Genomic DNA, 25,443 nt, shown 5'->3' with positions numbered 1-25,443 from the left:
ATCAATAGATAATCGAAGATCTAAGTCTCACTTTTAAGTGAGCTCATAGGACAGGTCACTTACAAACTCATCAGCATGTGTACCCATGCCAACCTTCTTCCTAGAAGTCTTAGAGGATGAGGTATCCCTCTTTGTTATTAAATATAACTTCCTTTTTTATTTTATTTTTTAAAAAGATTATTTATTTATTTATTTGACAGACAGAGATCATGAGTAGGCAGAGAGGCAGGCAGAGGGAGAAGGGAAGCAGGGTCCCCGCCGAGCACAGAGCCCGATGTGGGGCTTGATCCCAGGACCCCGAGATCATGACCTGAGCCGAAGACAGAAGCTTCAACCCACTGAGCCACCCAGGCATCCCTAACTTCCTCTTTTAAGATAACAGCTTTATTGAAATATAATTCACATACTGTAAGCTCTATTTTTTAAAGTATACAATTCAGCAGCAACCATCACCGCAATCTAATTTCTTAACCCTAAAGAGAAACCCTGCACCCACTGATAATCATGCCTCATTCTCCCAGACCCTCTTCCTTCTTTTTTTCCTCTCTCTCTCTCCTTGCTTCCTTCTTCACTTCTCCCTCTCTCCTTTCCTCCCTCCCTTTAAGCAGGTTTCGCGCCCAGTGTGACACCCAATATGGGGCCTTAACTCATGACCCTGAGATCAAGACCTGAGCTGAGATCAAGAGTGGGATGCTCAACTGACTAAGCCACCCGGGCACCCCCAGAATCAACTTTTCAACCTGAAAATTTCACTCTAGTGCTTCTATTTCTGTATTGTTTGCTCTCCTTGAGCTGTTCTCTCCAGTGTTTGGTTTTTAATATGTAACTTTATTTTGAAACTGGAATTTGATCCAGACTCTAGATCCAATTAACCACAATAAAGGAAATAGCAAGGACAGAGTAACATGTTAAACTATACCACAGGGATTCAATAAGCAAATTCTTTAGGCTTTTCCTTTAGGATATATAATGTGGTTTCTTCAACTCAAAATTGTAGTGGGAATAAAGGACGGAGGGAGGGAAAAGGAGAGTGAAGGGGAAAATAATAACAGAAGAGGAATCTACAGATTTTCTAAGACATATAAATTTATTTAAATCCTGATTCAAGTAACACAGTCACACACACACACACACACACACACACAGATGTACGTGTGCACACCAGTTATAGGGGAGTCTGGGAAAACAGCAATAGCAGCAGAATTTTCAAACTCTCCAAATCCCCACATAAAAACAGAACAACTAGAGAGCAAAACCAAAACGCTATGACTACATTTACAATAAAACCAGATGACAAGGTATCTTCAACAAGCCCCAGAATACAAACCACCAATATCCAAAAAGTCTGCACAATAAAGAAATCCTCAGTGGGGATGCACCTAATGGAACTCAGAACAGGATAATCCCAAAATAGCCATCAAGAATTTGCCAGAAAGCACAACAGGCCAATTTGAAAGCATCAGTTGAAACAAGGAGGTTTACCCACTTCAATACCAGCTGAGTTCAAAGACCACAACAAGGTTCCAACGATCCCGTTTGTAGGACTCCCACAACTGATATTCAAGAGAAAAATGACAAATACTGGAGGCAAAGTATCTACGTACAGTAAGAGTTATCTGAAGAAGAAAACCAAAGTAAGAAAACAGAATACTAAATGCTAAATTCAAGAATATGTTCAGAAATAAAAGAAGAAAAGAATGTCAACCCAGAATGACTAGTACCAAAACATTCTGGTAAAATTCCAAATTTCAAAGAAAAAGAATCCTTTATGCATCTAGAAGAAAAGAGTATCAGTTTTTTTTTTTTTTTTTTTTAAATAACAGCAAGGCATTACGCTAGAAGAAATAAATGTATTTAGGAAATTGAGAGAAAGTATGAACCAAGGACTTTTATATCCAGTGAAATTGACTTAATTCAAATATAAAATGTGCAAAACTCTGGGATTATTATTCCCATAAGCTCCTTCTGAAGAAACTACCAGAGCACAAGCTTCAAACAAGCAAAATGACTAGAGAGACATTCACATAACGCCTGGTGATGTTACCTATAGATCTAAGACTAAATGAGGGCCGGGAGGAAAGAGTATAGGATACTACTGTGGGGTAACACTGTGGATAAAGTACAACTATTAAAAAAAAAAAAGGGGAGGGGGCATCTGGGTGGCGCAGACGGTTAAGCTTTCAACTCTTGGTTTCAGCTCAGGCTGTGACCTCAGGGTCCTGGGATAAAGCTCTGTGTTGGACTCCACGCTCAGCAAGGAGCTGCCTGAGGCACTCTCTCCCTCTCCCTCTGCCCCTCCCCCAACCCCTGCTGGCCTTCTCTCTCCCCCTCTCTCAAATCTTTAAAGGAAAGGGGAGAGAACAGAGAGAGCACATGCAAAAAAATGTTAATGTTTTTAGTAACCACAATAATGATAATATTACTATTATTTGGGACATTGAGTGATGTAATATGGGATAAAACCAATGAAGTAATTATCATATACACTAAATCTATTACCCTTTCATCCCCTTAGTCCTTAAAAATCAGGATTCTCAGTATAGAAGAAAGGGGAATGAGATGTAATGGAGAAGAGGTTTAGTAAGATTTGCACTGGAATTATTTAGTAAGATTTGCACATGAAGTATTACATCTGTGTATCCTGGTTCTGTCCATTTAAAAGGACTAGAAAAAATGACCAATCTGGTAGCAGGGAGCTTCTGCAGCCCCAGTTGGAGCCTAACATATAATTCTCCCTAAAGGAAATCAGGGCTTCTTAGAAAAATGGCTGATTCTAGGTATAGGACAGGAAACATGTAAGATGAACTTGGAACATCTTAAAATACCATATAACAAGCATCAAAGACTACTAGGGTCCTGTCTAAAGGACTTAAGAGGCTCCCACTAGCCAAACATGGGACAATTTAAGGTTCAATTGTGATAGTAACTGCAATGTATGAAAGCCATCAAGTTTGTTCAAATTCATGAATTCATAATGATGCTTTTAAAAGGAAAGATGTGGTCATCTTTGGAGGAAGACCAGGAACAAGCTCATTATATTGAAAACTGGCCAATAAATGGAAGGGATCAAGCCTTTATTCTGCTTTCTTATATGAACTGTACCTCCAGGTAAAGAAACAAGAAGAGCTGAAGTTCTTTATATGAAAGTAGTGCCAGTACTTAGAATAGTACTGATTGCAACCCAGAATGAATAAATAGGTACAAGCATTAAGCATCAGTGGTGTGCATATCATAAAAAGAGAGACAATGTAAGAACATACCACTATCTATTCTTGCCAAGGCACAAATGTCAGTCTGATAAAGTCACTAAATCTTACTGCCAAACTATAGGAAATACAGAAAATAGGAATATATTGAGATGGACATCAGGATGAAATCAGTAAAATCTAGACGGTGGGAAACTGCGTAAGTCAAACAGCCTAGTTTCAACAACTAAAATGAGGAAAATAATGGGACAGAAGGGATGTATATATAAAAGAGATATCAACTTTTTTTTTAACGGACAAGACTAAAATGTGCGAAAGGATGCACATTTAGGTAACGAAACTATCTGAATCTTCAAGGAAGTGATTACTCTAAATATCAGGATATTTATAGGACAGAGAGGGTATAGTGATTAGGATGGGGCACATGAAGGGACCTCTGGGTTCTACTTCTTGATCTGGTGATGGTTACAAGACTATGCCATAAAGTAATTTATTAGTCATACTTCTGCTTTTTGGTGATCTTTCTGTATCTGAATCTTGTTTTTTAAAAAAGCAAACAAACATGACATTTCAAACAACTAGAAATCTGAAGACTTACTACATATTTGGTATTAATTATTGTTAATTTTCCTAGGTATAATAATGATATTTAAAATATTTAAATAAAATAATAATGATGTTTAAAAAGGAGTCTTTTTAGATATAAGTACGGAAAGATTTATGATGAAAATGATTTACTTTACAATAAAACAGGAGGGGGTATATATAAAATAAGATATGCCATAGACTGATTATTGTTGAAGGTCAGAGACATGTACATAAAAGGTTCATGATATGAGTCATCTACTTTAATATTTTAAATTCTCTAAAATAAAGAGTTTAAAAAAAGGGGAGAGAAAAATGGTTTGAGCCTATCTTTGATTACTTACATTGGATTAGCCCTTAGCCTCAGTCTCTCATACTCAGCCCAGCTTTCTCAGAGGGGGGTCTTTAAAATTCACAATACTACATTAGTACAAAGGAGAACTCAGCCTATACAATGCGTGACTGTGGATCCTACCACAGTTCTCATCTAGGTGAGTGACAGGACCATCTACCCTATCACCCAAGCCAGAAATGAGATCCAACCTACGTTCTTCTATTCTTCTAAGGCACTTTCTATCAGATCAATCTAATTCAATCAGATCTAATCTAAATCAAGTCCTAAATAGCTTTTGAATTCAACTTCTCTGTGTTCCCACTGCCCTAGTTCAGGCCCTCATAATGACTCTCAGAATAGAACTAGAACCTCATAAGCATTCTTTTTTGTGCCATCAAGAGGCTTCCAACCTTCCACAGGGCCACTATGGTGATCTTTCTTTTCTGTTCTTTTTTAAAGATTTTATTTATTTGAGAGAGTGAGTGAGTGTGAGGGGTGCCTGGGTGGCTCAGTCAGTTAAGCATCTGCCTTTGGCTCAGGTCAGGATCCCAGGGTCCTGGGATTGAGCCCCGCATTGGGCTTCCTGCTCAGCGGTCATTCTGCTCCTCCCCCCGACTTCCAGCTTGGGCTCTCTCTCTCAAATAAACAAATAAAATCTTAAAGAGAGAGAGAGAGAGTGAGCCAGCCTGACCGGGGAGGTGGGGTAGAGGGATAGGGAGAAGCAGATTCCCCAGTGAGCAGGGAGCCTCATGTGGGGCTCCATTCCAGGACCCTGGGATCTTTTTTTTTTTTTTTAAAAGATTTTATTTATTTATTTGACAGAGAGATCACAAGTCGGCGGAGAGTCAGGCAGAGAGAGAGAGAGAGAAGCAGGCTCCCGCTGAGCAAAGAGCCCGATGCGGGGCTCGATCCCAGAACACTGAGATCATGACCTGAGCCGAAGGCAGCGGCTTAATCCACTGAGCCACCCAGGCGCCCCAAGGACCCTGGGATCTAGACCTGAGCTGAAGGCAGACTTAACTGACTGAGCCATCCAGGCACCCCATAAATAGTTACATTTTTTAAAAATTCATTTATTTGTTTTAGAGAGTGTGAATGGCAAGGAGAGGGGGAAAGAATCTGATGCAGACTCTGCACTGTGCATGGAGCCCCACAGGGGACACAATCCCATGACCGTGAGGATCATGACATGAGCCAAAACCAAGAACGGGATGCTCAAATGACGGAGCCACCCCGGCACTGCAAGTTATTTGATTTTTTAAAAGAATCTTCCAATTCCTGTGTGCTCTATATATTTTCACACAAAGCCCACCCTATGCTGATTTGCCCTTAGAATTTGGGGTATTCAGAAACAAATGGCTAGCCACATATAAATTTATATAATTAGTGAAACTTAGGTGACAAAGGTAAATACTATGAATTGCTAATGGGAGTGCATGAGTTATTTTGAAAGAAATATGTTTGGGATTTTACATTTATGCTAAGAATTGGACAATGGTCTAAAGTAAATACAAATCTCAACTCCATATTTATGAACTTCTTAAAAGCCAGGGATGAAGCAAGGTGGTTGTTTTTCATGTAATCCTAAATCTTTTTTAAAAAGGGAGCAAGAGGGGTGCCTGGATGGCTCAGTGAATTAAGCCTCTGCCTTTGGCTCAGGTCATGATCCCAGGGTCCTGCAATTGAGCCCCACATTGGGTTCTCTGCTCAGCGGGGAGCCTGCTTCCCCCTTTCTCTCTGCCTGCCTCTCTGCCTACTTGTGATTTCTGTCAAATAAATAAAATCTTTAAAAAAAAGAAGGGGGGGGGAAGAAGGGGGGGGAGCAATAAGATAATCATAGGGTAGTTCAGGGTGATCACCTGACTAATTTGCCCTCTACAGTCAGACATGGATAATTTTTAAATTTTTTTTAATGGATAATTTTTTTAAAAGACTTTATTTATTTGACAGAGAGAGACAGAGAGAGAGGGAACACAAGTAGGAAGACTGGGAGAGGGAGAAGCAGGCCAAGCAAGGAGTCTGATGTGGGGCTCAATCCCAGGACCCTGGGATCATGACCCAAGCTGAAAGCAGACAGTTAACTGACTGAGCCACCCAGATGCCCCCAAACATGGATAATTTTTTAAAAAAGATTTTTATTTACTCATTTGAGAGAGAGCATGAGCGGAGAAGAGAGAAGGCAGAAGCAGATTACCCGCTTAGCAAAGAACCTGACACAGGGCTTTATCCCAGGATTCTCATGACCTGAGCAGGAGGAGGATGCTTAACCATCTGCACTACCCAGGTGCCCCAGACATGGATAATATTTAAAGGAAGAAACTGAACACAATTCTTAAGTAGGAACAACTAGACTTTTAACAACTTTTAAAAGCTGAGGAACATACTCTTGAAACAAAGACAATCTACATGGAATAATTTTATAAGATTATTCAGTGCATGAAATGATGATAAACTTGAAAAAAAAAACTGGTTAAATATATATATGGGAAGGAGAGGGGGGAAGAACTGAAGCAAACTCTGCACTGAGCATGGAGCCCCACAGGGGACTCAATCCCACAACCCTGAGATATATTCTCAATTATATAATTTTCAACAGTTAACTTCATTTAACTTAGACCCACAGTACTCTTATCTGAAAAACAGAACTACAAGTAACCACCTCACAAGGGTGCTGTGAGGATTAAATTATCCAGCAGCTGATTTTTCTCTTTTAGCTCCCAGAATTTTCACAAGCAATACAAAACTGAAGGATACCACTCAGCACTGGCTGAATCAAGAAATAAGGTTTGTTCTTTGGAAGGCTGACAGAGCATCATGCCCAAACAAACCCAACCAATACCACATTAAGATTCAACAGAAATAAGAATAGCTTATACCTGCAGTACATAAATAGGAGATTACTCCTGCAACCAAGTCTATAAAAGATTCTCTGACAGTTAAGAAACAATGCCTCTATTTAATGTTCTAAAAGAACATTAAAAGGTATAAAAACTCAAAAACAAAAACAACTGAATTAAAAAATGGGCAAGGGACTTGAATAGACATTTCTTCAAAGGAAATATACAAATGGCCAGTAAGACCTAAAAAGATGTTCAACATCAGTAATCATTAGGGAAATGTAAATGAAAACCACAATGAGATTAGGATGGCTATTATCAAAAAGTGTTATGAGAATGTGGAGAAACTGGAACCTTTGTACACAGCTGTTGACAATTTAAATGGTACAGTCACTGCAGAAAATATTAGGATCTTGCCTAATATATAAAAAACTAATATAAAGAACTATAATTCTAATATAAAGTTGTAATATAAAGAACTCTTACAACTCAATAACTAAAGACCAAAGGATATGGAAAGACTTCTTCAAAGATGATATACAAAGGTCTATAAGCACATGAAGAGATGCTGAACATCATTAGCCATCAGAGAAATGAAAATGAAAACCACAATGAAATATCATTTCACATTCACGAGGATGGCTATACTAAAAAAGACAAATAATAAACACTGGAAAAGACGCAGAGAAACTGGAACCTGTTGCCGGGAGGAATGTAAAATGGTACAGCTACTCTGGAAGACAGCCAATTCAAAAGGCTAAAGAATTACCATTTGATCTTGCAATTCCATTCCTAGGTATATACAAAAGAAAAATGACAAATCATGAATGTTCATAGCAGCACAGCTCAAATATCCATCATTAATGAACAAATACACAAAATGTGGTATATCCATACCATGGAATAAAAATGAGTAATGTATTAATATATGCTACAACATGGATGAACCCTGAAAATATGTCAGATGAAAGAAGCCAACCACAAGTTTAATCAAGGCAGAGTTCTGTTTCCTTGAAATCAATTCTCTTAAGTTTCAGCCCTAGGGAAAAAATGTCTTTGGTGTAATACCTGCATGTGTGGAAAAGAAATGAGAGGTACAAGGGGATTTGGTGGGTTGGGAAGCTTCAGTTGGCGCAGGTGCTCCTTGGACAGTCTTCATTTCATTACCCTCACTACTTCCCTCATTAATTCATCCTCGCTTTTTATACTTGTCACCTCTAAGCCTAGAGCCTCTCCATTATCAGTCAGAATAGGGGAGAATAGCTTCCATTTCCAATTCTGACTTTTCCTAGCATATTTTGGGATGTCGATTTCTCTACTACCACTTGTTCTTCATTATAATCATGTAGGCTTTCATCTTGTACTTGGAAAATCTGTATCTCTACCACTTTTTATAGCACTTTGAGAAATTTATTTCTTTTTACTATTTTTTACATAAAAATTCCAATAGGATTTTAGGGTTTGGGGGTGTAAACACAGTATTCAGTCTATCACCTTAAACTGGAAGTTTACTATCTAAATCTTAAATCTTTTCTTAGAATCAAGCTCTTTGAAACATCAAGACCCTCTTTCCAAATAACACCAAAATATGGCCATGGGTATAAATGCTATGATCTTTATTAGTCCATAAATAAAGTAGGAAGTATTCTTTACCAAATAAAGCCAAATTGAGAAATTTTTAAAAATTAAAAAAAAAAAAAAAACCTAATTGGTATAGTTTGAAATACATGTTAACGTTTATTAATAATTTCATTTGAAGTATTCAAAAGAATTGTACCCAAAGAATTTCCATGTACTAAACTAGAACCTATAACCACTGTCTTTATATATTTTCTCAATATAAACTTATTTTTACTTACAAAAATAATTTGTAGTATAAAATAGCATATCCCAAGTAGAAGTTATAAAAAAAAATCTATTCAAATAAGGAATTATATATAATAAAAACTTTATTTCCCATTTAAATGAGCCAACTAGAAATAGCTAAATCAGCAAAATAATTTAATTTGGTAATTCAGTAAAATAACTTAGGAAAAAACTCTACTTTCCTGAAGTATATATCCATCAATCCTGCATTCATCAATATCCATCAATCCAGGATTGAAATGGGAAATAAATGTTTATTCCTTATGGATCTTCACTCTCTCCCTCCCTGGGTTATATCATTCAGGCTTGTGACCTTTTACATGCTGATGATACTACTTATATACTAGTGATACCATCACTTAGATAACTAATAAACTTCATATCAAAACAAAATTCCTTCCCAAATGCACTCTGAACTACAGTAAATGTAAAGGGCATAATCAGTCACCCAGCTGTTCATACAAAAAACCAAGAGCCATCCTTTATTTTTCCTCTTCCTTCCTTCAATCTATCAATAAATCTTGTTGGTTCTACTGCCATCATTTATCCATTTTTTCCCATTTCCGCTGCAGGGCCCCCTGTCCCCTGCAATAATCTTCTGATTATCCTGCTTCTGTTCTTGTCTCCTTAGAATCCATTTATCCCTGAGCAGTCAGTGTGACTTAGATGATGCCATTTCTCTGCTTAAAATCTCCCTTAGAGGGTGCCTATGTGGCTCAGTCGATTGTGTGTCTGCCTTCAGCTCAGGTCATGATTCTGGGGTCCTGGGATCAAGGCCCCCATCAGGCTCCCTGCTCAGCAGGGAGTCTGCTTTTCCCTCTCCCTCTGCTACTCTCTCCCTCTGTGTCAAACAAACAAATAAATAAAATCTTAAAAAAAAAAAAATCTCTTTAGAAAAGGAACCCATCTCCCTACCAGGACCTACAAGGCCTTTCATCATGATCTGACTCCTGCCTACCTCTCCACCCTCATCTTACTCTTTGCCTTTCTCACTTTCCCCAAATACATCAATCTAGTTTCTCATTTGGGAGCTTTATTTACATTTGCTGTTCCCTCTGCCCAGAATCCCTAGCTCATCCACATCACCTAAGCTATTTACATGACTGCTTCTTTGCTCTTAAATATCACCTTCTTAGGAGGGCTTCTCCAAGGTAGTTGCCATCACCTTTCTTATTTTTTTGTATCCATCTATTATAATCTAAAAATAATCTTATATATTACTCCCACACACACAAGAGAAGATCTCTTAAGGGCAGACTTACCTATCTTGTTTATTATTCTCTTCAATACTTAGAACATAACAGTTAAGAGATATTCAGAATGTTTGCTGAATGAAAATTTCCTAAACATCACTGAAGCAATATAGGTATTAACTATACTGAGTTTCCTTATTAGCTTATTATAGTTTAAATTATATTAGTTAATTATAAATTATCAGTTTATCATAAATAAGTGGAGTTTTAACTTTCCACCAACAGAAAGATATTAAGATTACATGAGCACAAAGGAAGAATACACCACCACTGTGCTATATCTTATTCCTGTAAGACAGGAACAGAGAAAAACACCCACAGACTGCAACCACTGCCTCTGGGGCACCCCAGACCTTCTTCCCTCAGCAGAGGTCCCAAAAGGAAAATCACATGTATCTGGAAGAGATGCATGTAGAAGACACCACTAGATTCTGTCCAAAGGAGGTAAGAGAAAGTAAACATCTTTCAGGATTAAAACTCCAGACCAGACCAAAAGGGGGATTTTCACACCTTCTTCTACATGCTCTTTGAAAAGAAGTCCAGCGGATCAGAAAACAGGGGATAAAATTCATGAGAATCCCTCAGTGGATCCTTCACCCACCAAACAAAATTTCTTCAGAAAATGACTCGCTCTCAAAAATGATCTTGACAAAGGAACAGCTATGTAAGACATACTTAAAGTTGTACTTCAAGTAGTAAGAGGAGGATAAAAAGCCTCATATATATTGATGTATAAGTCAGTTATAATTTATATCAGTTATGAATACATCAACATATTGATGTATAAATCCCTGAAGAAAATGAATACAAACACTTCCATATGATACACTAAATCAACATATAGGATACTAAAGAGCTAAATAAAGATCAGTCTATGTTTGAGAGAAGGGAGAATGGAAACAAAAACAACTGGAAGAAGGGAAACAAAGACGTTTCATAGCATTACAGAAAAACACAATGCATTTGGAAGAAAATAAACAATATGTAAAAACAACAACAACAACCAAAAGAAAATCAGATGTAGTAGACCCGATTGCGGGAGTTAGGGGCTGGGATTCACTACAGTAAAGTTATGTTAGAAAAATAAAAAAAATAATCACTAGGAAAGCCAAATCAATGTTTATGCCAACAAATTTAATCTGGCACTTCTATATGTGATCTTTAGAGGTCTCTCTTATGAAGCGAGTATAAAGAGAATCTTGTTTTTTATACTATTTGCAGTACATAAGTGCCACCAATCATAACTAATGAATAGTGCCATTTTAAGACCTTAAATATTGCTAAATACATCTGTACAAACTTGTATTTCTGCCCTTTCTGAGGATAAATGCAAAAAAAGACCAGCAGGGTTTGGAAAGAGTAGTTTCCATTAAAGAGAAAGAACACTTTACTCTATATCTCTATTGTGATACAGCATTTCCTCAGACATGATTTTATCTGTTCTAAACAGTTACAAACCAAGAAGCAAGCAACAGATGCCACAAAGGAACTAAAGTTCAACTGGTGCGTATGCAAGAAAACACACATTTTTAATTATATAGCCTCAAGGTCCTCACTCATAGTCCTTTTGATTTTATTTCAGGCTGAATTCTAATACATTTGGCCATCTAGTTTCTTAGTGCACAGCAAATCAGAGGTAGCAAATTAGAAAATAGAAAAGACAGAAAACTATTTATTATTCTGAGAGCAGATGACCTAACAAAAAAAAAGGAGATTAAAATAACATTGGAAGAAGGGGTTAAAAAAAATCTTAGAATCAAAAATAAAATTAAAAAAGCGTAGCTGGTAAAGTTTTATAATTACAACTTTGGGACTCCTGGGTGGCTCAGTCAGTTAAATGTCTGACTCTTGGGGCACCTGGGTGGCTCAGTGGGTTAAGCCTCTGCCTCCGGGTAGGTCATGATCTCAAGGTCCTGGGCTCGAGCCCTGCATTGGGCTCTCTGTTCAGCAGGAGCCTGCTTCCTTCCCTCTGCTCTGCCTGCCTCTCTGCCTACTTGTTCTCTCTCTCTCTCTCTCAAATAAATAAATTAATTAATTTAAAAAAAAAAAAAGGTCTGACTCTTGATTTCAGCTCAGGTCATGATCTTGGGGTCGTGTAACCCCTATAATGGGTCTCACTTTCAGTGGAAAATCTGTTTCTTTCCTGTCTGTCCCCCCAATATGTGCACATGTGCTTGCTCTCTCTCAAATAAATAAATCTTTAAAGAACATAGTGCAACATTAATATGGTACCTCATATAGTGGCTTCCATGCACACTGAACTTTAAGTTCAATAACGACCCTACATTTTTAACTCTGGAGCTTCTGACTTGGTAGACATTCATACTGCATTCAACACTCCAAAGGTGATTCTGACGCATACTGAGAAGACTGTCTTTAATAGTCTAAGGAAAGATTATACTGTATTTAATATAATAGTTAAGAAATAAGTGAGAACTTATAATCTTTAAATGTGTTCAATAAAATTTTTTTAAAAAGTTTGGACATGTTGAAGTAATGTGGTACATTCATCTTCCAAGAGGAGAGGGAGGGCTAAAGGACACACTACCAACAGCCAATTTTGGAACCATGCAAATATAATGAATATATGTAATGATAAGTGAAGTAGAACACTCAGTAAGGCATGAAATAAAGGCAGAAACTAAATGAAGTTAAAGATACGCAAAGAGAAACAGCTCTAATTAAACTACAACAATCTGGACAGAAAACTCCTCTCTACACAGTAGCATCTCCCAAACAAAATACTTAACACTTATACTCACCTTTCTGAAAAATCAGAATCTATAAATTCTCTAGCTCGTTTTCTATCACTAAAAAGAAAAAAAAAGATAGCATAAAAAGAACAGATATTTAAACACAATTTTATTTCACGAATAATTTATTGTAACCTGTCTAATTCCACAGCAAATACATCCAAACACAAAATCTAACAAATAGAAAAGATAAGTTTTATCACAGGACCGAGAAATCACAACATAATAAATTTTACCACAGGACCAAAAAGATCACAATATAACAACACAGTCTGAAATGAGCTCAATGAAAACAGGAGAAAAATATTGCAGACTTAGAAAAGGCACAGAAGAGTATTAGTCACTATGGAATGACTGAGCAATCTTTCCACCTCCATTATAAAGCACTGCTGGGGCTGAAAATATCCAAACCCGGTCATCTCCTAAGTGGGCCAACACACCTGGCATGGGTTTGGCTTTCATGTTATACTCTCTCAAGGCTATGCAGAAATCCAAGGTAACTTTCAGATCCTATGTGGGATAAGGACTGAATAAAGGCCATGGAATTACAGGTGACTGTGTCATTTCATCTCCTTTGATAGTGAAAAAATATGTATACATATGAAACTCTTCTGTCTCTAATGTGTGTGTGCGTGTGCATGTATGCACACACATGAACATGAATATGGCTTGAAACACTTTGCCAGGATTATTTCATCAATTCATTTAACATCTTGGAAATAAGAAAGCTCTTACACAACTAAGATTTACTGTCTGCTTGCTAGAACTCACAATCATAAGTCAAAGACAGAACTACCAGTATAGTATGCCACCACAGAAATGACTTCTCAAGTAAACAAATAAGGTTTAAAACCTTTATCTTACGCATTTTCTCTTATGGAAAGATGAAAGGCTCAAATGATAAGGAGCAGAGAAAGGCTGGGTAAGGGTATTTTACAGGCAGAAATGAAACATCTGAAAGTTTGATACTAAAAGTGGTAAATGAGGAGCACAAGGGATACTGATTTAATTGTCCAGTGTTTGAAAAGGATCAAGAAAAAAACTCAGTAAAATTTTTAATATTTTTGGCCTCTTTTTCCTAGTTCCTTTTCTGATGTTTAAGGAAACAAAAATTCACAGGGGGAAATTCTGAGCCAACATTCAATATGTAACTCTTTTATTAAGTTTGTTAAAACAATATAAAATATAGAATTTGCATCTCCAAAGCAGTTAAATGTCATAATCACAAAAAAGTAGTCCTTTTTCAGAGCTGAAAGATCAGAAGATTCTGGTACAAATTACTGTATTGTTTTTCTCTACCTAAAAATTGTTGCTCCATAAATGATTTATATCTAAGACATAAAGTGAAATTAAAATAGGTAGTTTTAAAGGCAATACATTAGTTTCTAAGGACTAGGCTAACATAAAACAAGAATGGAAGACAACACAGTGAGAGAAAAAGATCATAGCTTCAGAAAAAGTTTTAAAAATGGTAACTTGCAACAACACTCTTACCCTGGGACCCAGCCGGTAGCTTCTGCTATGTGTGTCTGAGTAACCATTGCTGGTGCAGGGGTATATGGACTCCCAATCAGAACACTTCCTGAACTGGTTAGTCTCTGTGGTGTGCTTATAATCTATAAAGTTAGGACACAGAAAATAACATTCTTAGTTATTAAGAAATGCATATAGGCAGAAAATAATGTTGACTGCTAAGCTACATATAAGGAGGAAAACTCACTGCCAAAAACGCACTTAATAGCAATCATCTAAAACATAAGATTTCACTCACTTATATTCTATGATCTTAAAGCATTAGTAATTGAATACTGCCATGAGGTCACAATACAGGTTTCAGCAAATGAACAGCAATTTGGAAGGATTAAGGTGGCAACTAACAATGTTTTAAAAATTAAAAAAACCCAGAAAGCTGTCTTTGAAATTACAGAACCTAACTGCAGTTGAACTTGAGGTACTAGGGCAAGAGTAAATCAGATCTTCATGTCCAAAATATACACAAAGGCATCATACAATTTGGATTATTGTAACAAATGCGATTTTATCTTCTTTTTTCAAGAGCATTTCCTCATGTCAATAAATATTCTTCACAGACATTTTGAAGATAGTGAAACATTTCATCATGTGGATTTGTTATCCCCTCCTGTTAGCTACATATGGATATTTAATTATCCAATATTATAAGCAATGCTGTGATGAACATTTTTGGACAACGATTTTGGCCTTAGTATCTATTTCCTAAGGACAGACTCTAGAAAGGTAACGGAACTAAGGATACAGACTTTTCAAAAAGCTTCTTGACAGGTGCTACCAAATTGCTGTCCAGGACTTCACTAATAAATAGACCATGTTTTTTCCAAAAATGTTTATAATAATCAGTACAAAAGACAACTTAGCATTCTACTAATATCTTTATAAATACTTTTGCCAGAAAAATAAGGGCAGGCTCCAGTGAGTAGGCCAATGCAACAGCATTGGCCCCACGTTGGTAACTGTTGAAGAATGAGCTGCTGAGAACACAGGGATTCTCCCTCTCTCTTTTTTTTTCTTTCCAACCCCGAGGCATAGGACTGCCCTCAACTGAGCAAACCCAGAGCTTCAGATCTCCTAAAGGGAAGAGATTCTATTTTCGTATACTTTTGAAAATTTCCATAACAGCAAGGTTTTATTTAAGTACCAATTAAGAGAGAAAAGCATCTATGTGAGCTACACACAATTTTTAAATGACCGATCTTCAAAGGAAGTTCTATTTCTACTGTCTGATATAGGTCAAAATACTAATTTTTGTAGCCCTGATCAAATGAAACCTGTTTCTGCAGACAGGTCTAATTCCAGTCATTAAGTTAGTTGCTAATTTGCTCCATAAGGAACAATGGGAAGGATTCATTTCCATTTCAAGCTTAGTTCAGCCTTCATTATCAAAGTTGCGTCAACATTTATTCATTTACCAAATACTTAAGAACATTAGTTACCTCCGTTTGTGTATGGCATTTTGCCAATTTGGAGCTAGGGAGATATTACTATATACAAATGCCTAGGAAATAATTTTAGTAAGTTATTTCTATAGTTAAAAAAAGAGACAATAAACACTGATAGATATCTGGAGAATTCTGACTCTCCACAATATTCCAGGGACTATTAAATGAGGAATTTAGAAGCTTACCTCATGAGGAAATATGAATACTAGATAATAGGTCTGCCTGTCCTACCCTTCTACACACCCACTCTACTTCTGCACCTCCATTTCAGTGAAAATCTTTACGGTAGACCAAATGTTTGCAGAGCCTAGCGCAGTGCTAGGAGATATTCACAGGAAAGGCACAAGAAATATTTGATGAACTGAGACAGAAGACCCAGCTCTTAAAATGAAAAAAGTAGCTTCTCTGTTCATTAATATGCCAGTAGGACTACATAAAATCCAGTAAGAAAATGCAATGAAGGGAGTTGGGGGAAATTGGAAGGGGAGGTGAACCATGATACACTATGGACTCTGAAAAACAATCTGAGGGTTTTGAAGGGGCAGGGGGTGGGAGGTTGGGGGAATCAGGTGGTGGGTATTGGAGAGGGCACGGATTGCATGGAGCACTGGGTGTGGTGCAAAAACAATGAATACTGTTATGCTGAAAATAGATTAAAAAAATTAAAATGGATGGAAAAAAAAAAAGAAAAAAGAAAATGCAATATAGGGGCGCCTGGGTGGCTCAGTGGGTTAAAGCCTCTGCCTTCGGCTCAGGTCATGATCCCAGGATCCTGGGATGGAGCCCCGCATCAGGCTCTCTGCTCAGCAGGGAGCCTGCTTCTTCTTTCTCTGCCTGCCTCTCTGCCTACTTGTGATCCATGTCAAATAAATAAATAAAATCTTTAAAAAAAAAAAATAAAGGACATAGTTCTTACCAATCACTACATCACATGTTCGTATGTCCTATAACATGCTGACCTTGAGGGTGAAGCTTAAGAAGGAAAATCTGAGTATTTGATCAGTCTCTGGTCTACTCTATTTCTAGAACAGGAGTCTCCACAAAGCAATTCTTTTTTTTTTTTTTAAAGATTTTATTTATTTATTTGACAGAGAGAGATCACAAGTAGACAGAGAGGCAGGCAGAGAGAGAGAGAGGGAAGCAGGCTCCCTGCTGAGATGCGGGACTTGATCCCAGGGCCCTGAGATCATGACCTGAGCCGAAGGCAGTGGCTCAACCCACTGAGCCACCCAGGTGCCCCTCCACAATTCTAATCATCCAAACTTACCCTTGAGATAGACTGCATTATTTGAGCAGTATTATTACTAAGTTCTTTTTCTGTATCTGTTATTAGTAGCCTACAGGCTCATTTTACCTGATTTAAAGGGCTTTGTAGGAAAAAAAAAAAAGATGTAGAGAGGAAGGGAAATAGGATATAGGAAAAAACTGGTTATTATTTCTGAGAAAGGCTTTGGAAATGAACTGCTATGTTCTGGTTTATTTTTTCTTCCTCAATGTCAGAATGTCAGCTACATTCTTTGCTGATCTGACGATGATTAGCAATATTCTGTTCTTTTCCCTTAGTCTAGTGCCTGCTATGCCCTCAATAGCAGAAATCCTCAATAAACATTTCCTGAATGAACAAACTGGAGGGATGATATACTTCAACTACAAAGACAAGTTAGAAGTTCATGTGAGATGCAATGAGTTCCTAAATTAGGACAATGACAGTGAACCTTAAACAAAATCAAAGAAAAGCCAACAAAACTTGATCAACTACTGAATACAGGAAAATTATATAGGTGATGAGTCAGATGTGTTTTATAAAACTGAACCTTAATTTTGAAATTCCAAATTGAAATTAGAGGTAAATTAGAGGTAATTACTATATTCAGTTCATCAGATAAAGAAAGTGAACATTTATTTTAAATTCTGGCACTTACCTTCCCCCACCCCAAAGAAATCCTTAATTTCAATGTAATCATGCAGTTTTTTGGACAACGGATTACAGCTGGGCTATGAAAATCATATAGTAATTGAACCTCATTCTGAAGGTTTTCTCCCTTCAATCAATATATCTTACATACTACTGCCATCTACAGTAAGAATAGCCAAGAAATTGTTACAGCCTTGTATGGTAGCTACACTGGTGGTGAACAGCATGAAGTACAGAGTTGTCCAAACTAATGTAACATTCTGTGTCAATGATACTTCAATTAGAAAGCAAGCAAGCAAGCAAGCAAAGCCAAGAGAGCTTCTGTATTCTTTTTTTTTTTTTTTATCACAAGCAGGCAGAGAGGCAGGCAGAGAGAGGAAGGGAAGCAGGCTCCCTGCCGAGCAGAGAACTCGATGTGGGGCTCGATGTGGGGCTCGATCCCAGGACCCTGGGATCATGACCTGAGCTGAAGGCAGAGGCTTTAACCCACTGAGCCACCGAGGCGCCCCAAGAGCTTCTGTATTCTAAAGGGAAAAAGACTCTATGTAATTATAAAGTATTACATTAAAAGACTTTATTATTTCACAAAATTTTAGTTTTACTGTAAGAAACATGTACTTTTTTTTGATTATATGACAAGATACCTTTAAGTAAAGAGCAAGTATTCCAAACTAAAACAGTTACATTAAACTAGTTTCTATAAACACAGAAAACAACCTTTTTCTTAAGACTTTTTGAAATTTCTATCTACCATTAAGATCTGGCTAGAGATGTGAAATTTTTAGCACACACAGAGAAAGACAACAGAGAGAAGCAGGTTTTAAAAAAGAAAAAAAGGTTTTATTCAAGGGTTTTCCAACTTTAAAAAAATGCTTTTAAATCATGGTTGAGAGAGTGAAGGTGAGGGGACACTATTCAAAAGAAATAAACAAAAGAAGAAGAGAAATGGCTCTAACTGGGATTCTACAACAATTAGGAAGAAAAAAAAAAAAGCTCTCATTTCTGTCTAAGAACTGAGAACTAGAAAAAGCACCTCAGTATTAAGGACACAAATTAAGATCTGGTTTAAAGAGGAACCCCAAATCTCCCTTCCTTCTTCTGACCTTTCTTTTGCTGTTTCTGAGGTTTGTAGTGATGAGGTAAGTAGTATACAAGACTACTTTATCATTGTCAGAACTGAGGTATAACAGTAATTGCATGCACGGTAGCTCAAATTGACAACAAAAAGAAAAACTGTTTCCAAAAGAATTTGAGCCACAGCTGTATCCCTAAAATACTGACAGGAAATAATCTCTCGAAACAGAGGACTGTGAGGGAGAAACTCTAAGAGTTTAGGGATGTTTATTTAATTTTGGTATTTATATAATCACATTTCAAAATACAGACTTTAAAGTCAGGTGCCTTATCTCATTTACACCTACTTTTCAGTGGCTGGTGAGAAGCAAAAGCTTAGTAAATGTTTGAAATATACCCTGAACTACCTTGAAATGGGGACACTTACCTGAACTTAAGTCCCCTGAGGTTTGGAGCTAGACTACATTCTTCACATAGTTATAGTAAATTGTGAGGTATCTTTAGTTTGAATTCTGTAGGTAATTAACAGTCCTCAAGTGATCAAGAAAAATGTCATGTCTTGAATGTCTTAAACTCCTGAAGATTTGCTGAAGCAACTAAGTATGTTAAGATACATTTTTTGCTTAAATAATTCTGCATTTAGCAGAGTCCACAATACTGAGTATCATGGGCAAAATTTATCCTTCCTGCTCTATAGATGAGACCACATGAGCACTAACAGTGAAGAGTTACTGTTCAAGCGTTTACAAACTTTTGTTAAAGGTGGCTGAGACCATTAAATTAAGTATAGTTTTCAGGGTAATTACATGTCACTTTGTTTAAAAGTAAGGCTTTTCTGAAAGTGTTATATACTTCAAGCTCTACCATAATTTTTTTTAAAAAAGATTTTATTTATTTATTTGACAGACAGAGATCATTAGAAGGCGGAGAGGCAGGCAGAGAGAGAGAGAGAGAGAGAGAGAGAGAGAGAGAGAGGAGAAAGCAGGCTCCCTGCTGAGCAGAGAGCCCAACGCGGGGCTCGATCCCAGGACCCAGGGATCATGACCTGAGCCAAAGGCAGAGGCTTTAACCTGCTGAGCGACCCAGGCGCCCCAAGCTCTAGCATAATTAATGGAATGCCTCCAGAGAAACAGTTAAATATTTTCCACTTTTCATTCATTATTTCTACTGCTAAAGATTGATAGCTCTGGATATAGATTAACTGCTGGGTCATATTCAATTTATATGAGAGTACAAAGCTTAGGGCAGTAAAGGTTATTTTATAAGGAAAAAAAAAGGAGAACATAAAACACAACAGATTTCTAATCAATTTAATCAAACTAAAAACAAGAGAAGCCTACCATAGGGAGCAAGCAAAAACCTTGATATTACATATCCAGAATCCAGACTCAATTAAATTAAAATTAAACAATGAAGAGCACAACCGCCTTTCTTTTTCTCAAGACTTAATCAGATACATTCTGACAAAAACAAAACTTCTTAAAAAAGTGCATAAGTTAAGAAGTGAACTGGAATTTTTGTTCAGCATCTTTAGTACCATTATCTTTTTTTTTTTTTTTTTTTTTAAAGATTTTATTTATTTATTTATTTGACAGGCAGAGATCACAAGTAGGCAGAGAGGCAGGCAGAGAGAGAGGAGGAAGCAGGCTCCCTGCTGAGCAGAGAGCCCGATGCGGGGCTCGATCCCAGGACCCTGGGATCATGACCTGAGCTGAAGGCAGAGGCTTAACCCACTGAGCCACCCAGGCGCCCCAGTACCATTATCTTTTAAATTAGTCTTGCCTGAGCAAAATGTCAAATTCTAAGATTTTATGGTTTTCTTACCATTTGGGGTCCAACATTCACATTTATTGGTCCTAAGGTTTTTGGTAAAATCTTTGTTGGTGAGTTGGTGCTGGAAACTGGAAATGCAACAAATGAAATGTTACCTGAAATGATATCAAAATACTAGGTTAATGTCCTGCAATATCAGGGTCCCCTTCTATCTATACATTCATGGTCCTAATCCCAGTTTTGTTTCAGTAATATATAATTATTATTATTTTTTTAAAAGATTTTATTTATTCATTTGACAGACAGAGATCACAAGTAGGCAGAGAGGCAAGCAGAGGGTGGAGGGGGAAGCAGACTCCCTGCTGAGCAGAGAGCCCAACGCGGGGCTCGATCCCAGGACCCTGAGATCATGACCTGAGTTGAAGGCAGAGGCTTAACCCACTGAGCCACCCCGGCGCCCCTATAATTATTTTAATAATTAAGTTAAAACAAGAAGACTTATGGGAAAACCATTCTAATGATTGCTTTTTTGTAGGGAATACAATTAGTTCTGCTAAATAGGAAAGCTGTAAAATAAATGGTTCACTCTGCCTGACAATTACTAAACTTTTAATGGGTTTTTAGAGGAAAAAATATTTAGAGAATACATAATGCAAATCATAGTTTATGTCAGAGTTGAGAAATCTAGTTAGATCTTTATCAGACATCATAGAACCAAAAAAAGTATTAAGTAGACAGGAACTAAAATATCGATTAGAATTTATAGTATAATAGAAAATATTTACACTAAGAATTAACATGCTTGCAAATGAGTTGGTATTTAGAAAAAAATATGATGCTACCTAATGACACTGAAAACAGTGAGATGTGCACAGTGTTTTCAAGTGATATCAACACTTTAAATTTGAAATTAAGGTAGCTAAGTGCTACCCCGAAATGAAACGTTAACTGATAACTTTCTGAACTGTGTCAACTACTTAACCACTCTGGACAAACTTGAGTTTATCAATGTTTTTCTTAATAATCTAATGTAACAAAGGAGATTACCCAGAAAGTATGTGAAAGAGATTCAATACTGAAACTCTAGGGGGAAAGACATTTAAGAGCAGGACAAGACCCCTCCTTCTCAGATGGCCCCCTGTATCTCCAAGCACTTGCCCAGACTCCTTAATCCCCTCTTCTCACCTGATTCTCAGCAAATACTCCTATTTCCTTCAGTGAGGAAATCAGGCCATCAGGCTATACTACAGCTTCTCTTCCCTGACCTGTGAACCTGTCTGCACCCTCACCTATTTTTACTTTTTTCTCTCTGAGTGGAAATTCTCATATAAATGATTTCTTTCATGTCTCTGCACGTCCTATCTTCTCAGGGGTCTCACTTATCAATTATCTACTGTCTCCTAGGTTTTCAACTGCACCATCAGCTCCTCCCCTTCGGTTTCTTTCTGCCCATTTGCCCTGTATCATTTTTCCTCAATACCCACACTTAACAAGGTCTAATAGCCTAATCTGTTTCTCCTTCATGTTCTTGGTATATGATTGAGTCTTGGTAGATGGTCATTACCATCCCAGTGACCCAGTCCAGAAATAATCAACCCCCTCCTCATTCAACTGACCACCATATCCTATTTATCTCCTTACTCTGGCTCCTTTATGTTGCTGACACTGGTTTAATTTGAAACATTATCAAATCTGATTCTAACACACTTACCGTCTAACTCAGTGATTCACTATTGTGGCTGTGCAATGGAATTATCTGGGACTCAATAAAAAATACCAATGCCTCAGTCCCACCCCCAGAACTGCTGATAAAACTGGTTGGGAGCAAACCTGGGCATCAGACTGCTGAAAGTTGTCCAGAAGGTTCCAGCGTGCAGGCAGGGCTGAGCACCACCACTCTAACTGGAAATGCTACTTCAAACAGTTTTGCTAGCCCCTCCACAAATCTGTAACAAACCAGTCTTTCAACTAGGGAAAACTGTTCTGGACACTCCCCTACTTTAGGGCTTCAAAGATTCTACAACACTTTCAATGCCTCCCTCAGATTCCTCAACATGGCACAACACCTTCTATCTAGAGATCTCACCCCTGCCTCCCTTCCCAGCTTCATCTTCAGCTACTCCCTCCACTCCAATCAGGTTAAATACTTTGCAATTCCAGAAAGGCCCCAGCTCAACCACTCTAGTTCTGGCACACACCTTTCCTTCTGCTGGCAGTCTCTCTCTCCTGGGGCTACTTTTACTGCCTAGCATTTAAAATGGCATTCCATACCATTTTCTAAGTCATTACTGTGTGCCAGAGTCTGTTCTAGAGGCTTCCCATATATACATCATCTTGCTAGTGCTTAGGAGAACAGAATAAAATGTATTATTACTGTCTCCATTTTACACATTTAGAAACTGAGACAGAATGAAGTTAAAGAATGTGTACAACATGCCAGAGATAGAGAGGGCCACAGCCCTACCTCCCAAGCCTCTGCTCTGTGTGGTGCCACCTCCTCTTACAAGCTGTTCCCAGTCTCTGTGGTCTAGTTCCTGAATGCCCTTCTTCTGACTTTTTCATAAAACCTATGATCATTTGCCTGTTCTAGCTATCATTTACATAGTTTTAAGTGGGCTATGTCTCTCAGCTTTGTATCCTAGCGCCTGGTTTAGTTCCTGGCACAGAATAGGCACACAGAAATATAAAACTGCTTAGCATAGATTGGAGCTATTACCTTTTCTAATCTGGATGCCGTATTTCCTGTAATGTGGTGTAAACTGTATTTTTTTGTTACATTTTAACTGGTACCATAACTTACACTGATTCTGAAATAAATTTAAATGCTAGGTCTTTTATTATTTTGAACAACCAGGATATCAAATAAAGTTTCCTTCCTTTGTAACTATGAAGCTGATTTTTGTTTTTATATAATACACATACCTTACCAAGTGCTAAAGATAAAAGTTATTATCAAACTTCCCAAATATGGTTATTCACCTATTTAAGAATTCACCCTAACTAGAGAATAATTATCTATGATTCTAGGGTGAAGGAGAACAGCTATGTAATTGATAAAACACGTGCCATCAACCTAGCCCCAGGCAGGACAGGCATGTGAGGAAGAGCACAGCCCTACAAAAGTCTGGCTCTCAGATTTTTTTTTTTTAATTGAAGTATAGCTGACATATAGTATTATATTAGTTTCAGGAGTACAACATAGGGATTTGATAGTTACATATATTACAAAATGCTTATCATGGTAAGTGCAGTTACTATCTGTCACCACACAACATTATTACAGTATTATTGACTTAATATTCTCCATGCTGTATGTTACAACCCTGTGACTTATTTTATAACTAGAAATTATACTTCTTAGTACCTTTCACCTATTTCATCTATCCCCAGACCCCCCTCCCTTCTGGAAACCACTGGTTTGTTCTCTATACTTATGAATCTGTTTCTGTTTTTCTTTGTTCATTTAGTTTTTAACATTCCACATGTAAGTTAAACCATGTGGTATTTGTCTTCTCAGACGGTTTTAAAAAATGACTTTAGTGATGCTGAATGTTTAAGATGAGATCACTTCTGATAAACTGTTAAAGCAAAAATCAAAAACCAGCAAAAAGCAGTGAACAAGAAACACAAAAAAGACAAATTAAGGTTAGGGAACAGACTGACTTTGATTTTAAACCTGACACTAGAGGAAAATTAGGAATATAAAACTCAGGTCAAAACAAAATGAAAAACATCATTAAACCCAGATCTGCCATGCCAGTTAATACCAAAAGAATTTAGAGGGAACTTAATAAATTTGACAAATTGTTCTAAAGTGCATCTGGAAGAGTAAAGGCAGAGAACAGCCAAGAAATTTTTTAAAAAAAGGAGTAACAGGGAAGAGAGGAACTTTAGCCTACCTAGGTTTCAAAATTATTACACAGCTGAAGTGTCAGAAATAATGTGATATTGCTAAGAAGCAAATAAAAAAAGTGACAAAACAGAAATTAAAGTCCAGAAATTACTTCTTGTATATACAAAAATGTTATATATGGTAAAGGCAGCATTTCAAATCAATATGGGAAAGGGTGGATTACTTAAAAAAATGTTCTTGGTTGTGTATCTGAAAAATAAAACACTGTACAGCAGCTGCACTTCAAAAAAAAAAAAAAAGGCATACCAGAAGAAATGTTTTTGAGATAAGAAACTGTCCACTTGGGTAAAAGAAACCTTGGATTTCAATTCCTCATCTTGTACAAAAATCAATTCCCGAAAGATCAAATATTTACACATAAAAATTAAAGACATAATGCCTGGGTGGCTCAGTGGGTTAAGCATCTGCCTTCGGCTCAGGTCATGATCTCAAGATTCTTAGGAGAGAGTTCTGCATAGAGCTCTCTGCTCACAGGGAAGCCTGCTTCTCACCCTCTCCTTCTCCCTATGCCCCTCCCCCATGCTGATGTGCATGCACACGCTCTCTGTCACATTAATAAAATCTTTAAAAAAATTAAAGCCATTAAAGTATTAAAAGAAGGTAATAATAGTTTTTGTAATTTGGGGATGAAGAAGCCCTTCTGAGCATGTTATAGAATTTAGAAATCTTAAGTGAAAAGAGACTGACAGATGGGACTATCAAAAAATAAATGTTTCCGGGGCGCCTGGGTGGCTCAGTGGGTAAAGCCTCTGCCTTCAGCTCAGGTCATGATTCCAGGGTCCTGGGATCGAGCCCCGCATCAGACTCTCTGCTCAGCGGGGAGCCTGCTTCCTCCTCTCTCTGCCTACTTGTCATCTCTGTCAAATAAATAAATAAAATCTTAAAAAAAAAAAATGTTTCCTAAATAGCAAAAGACCTAATATACTTGAGACAAACCTCAGACTTGGTAAACAAATTTG

General features: G+C 37.3%; 1 protein-coding gene across 9 annotated transcripts in view; it reads right to left on the bottom strand.

The window, feature by feature from the left end:
- TFDP2 (transcription factor Dp-2) overlaps positions 1 to 25,443 on the bottom strand; it is a 171,835-nt gene that overhangs the window by 27,862 nt on the left and 118,530 nt on the right. For 8 of the 9 annotated variants that reach the window (XM_032347010.1, XM_032346992.1, XM_032347002.1 and 5 more), the window contains 3 exons: positions 20,623 to 20,726; positions 14,329 to 14,450; positions 12,844 to 12,891 (listed from right to left, as the gene is read on the bottom strand). In XM_032347010.1, the coding sequence (XP_032202901.1) occupies positions 12,844 to 12,891; positions 14,329 to 14,450; positions 20,623 to 20,726 (274 nt within the window). The remainder of the gene's footprint in view (positions 1 to 12,843; positions 12,892 to 14,328; positions 14,451 to 20,622; positions 20,727 to 25,443) is intronic. The other variant, XM_032347013.1, reaches the window with a different exon arrangement.

Source organism: Mustela erminea, chromosome 1 (assembly GCF_009829155.1).
Source record: "Mustela erminea isolate mMusErm1 chromosome 1, mMusErm1.Pri, whole genome shotgun sequence".
Classification (NCBI taxonomy): Eukaryota; Metazoa; Chordata; class Mammalia; order Carnivora; family Mustelidae; genus Mustela; species Mustela erminea.
The sequence above is the reverse complement of the archived record's forward strand: the minus strand, read 5'-3'. Positions and strand labels throughout refer to the sequence as shown.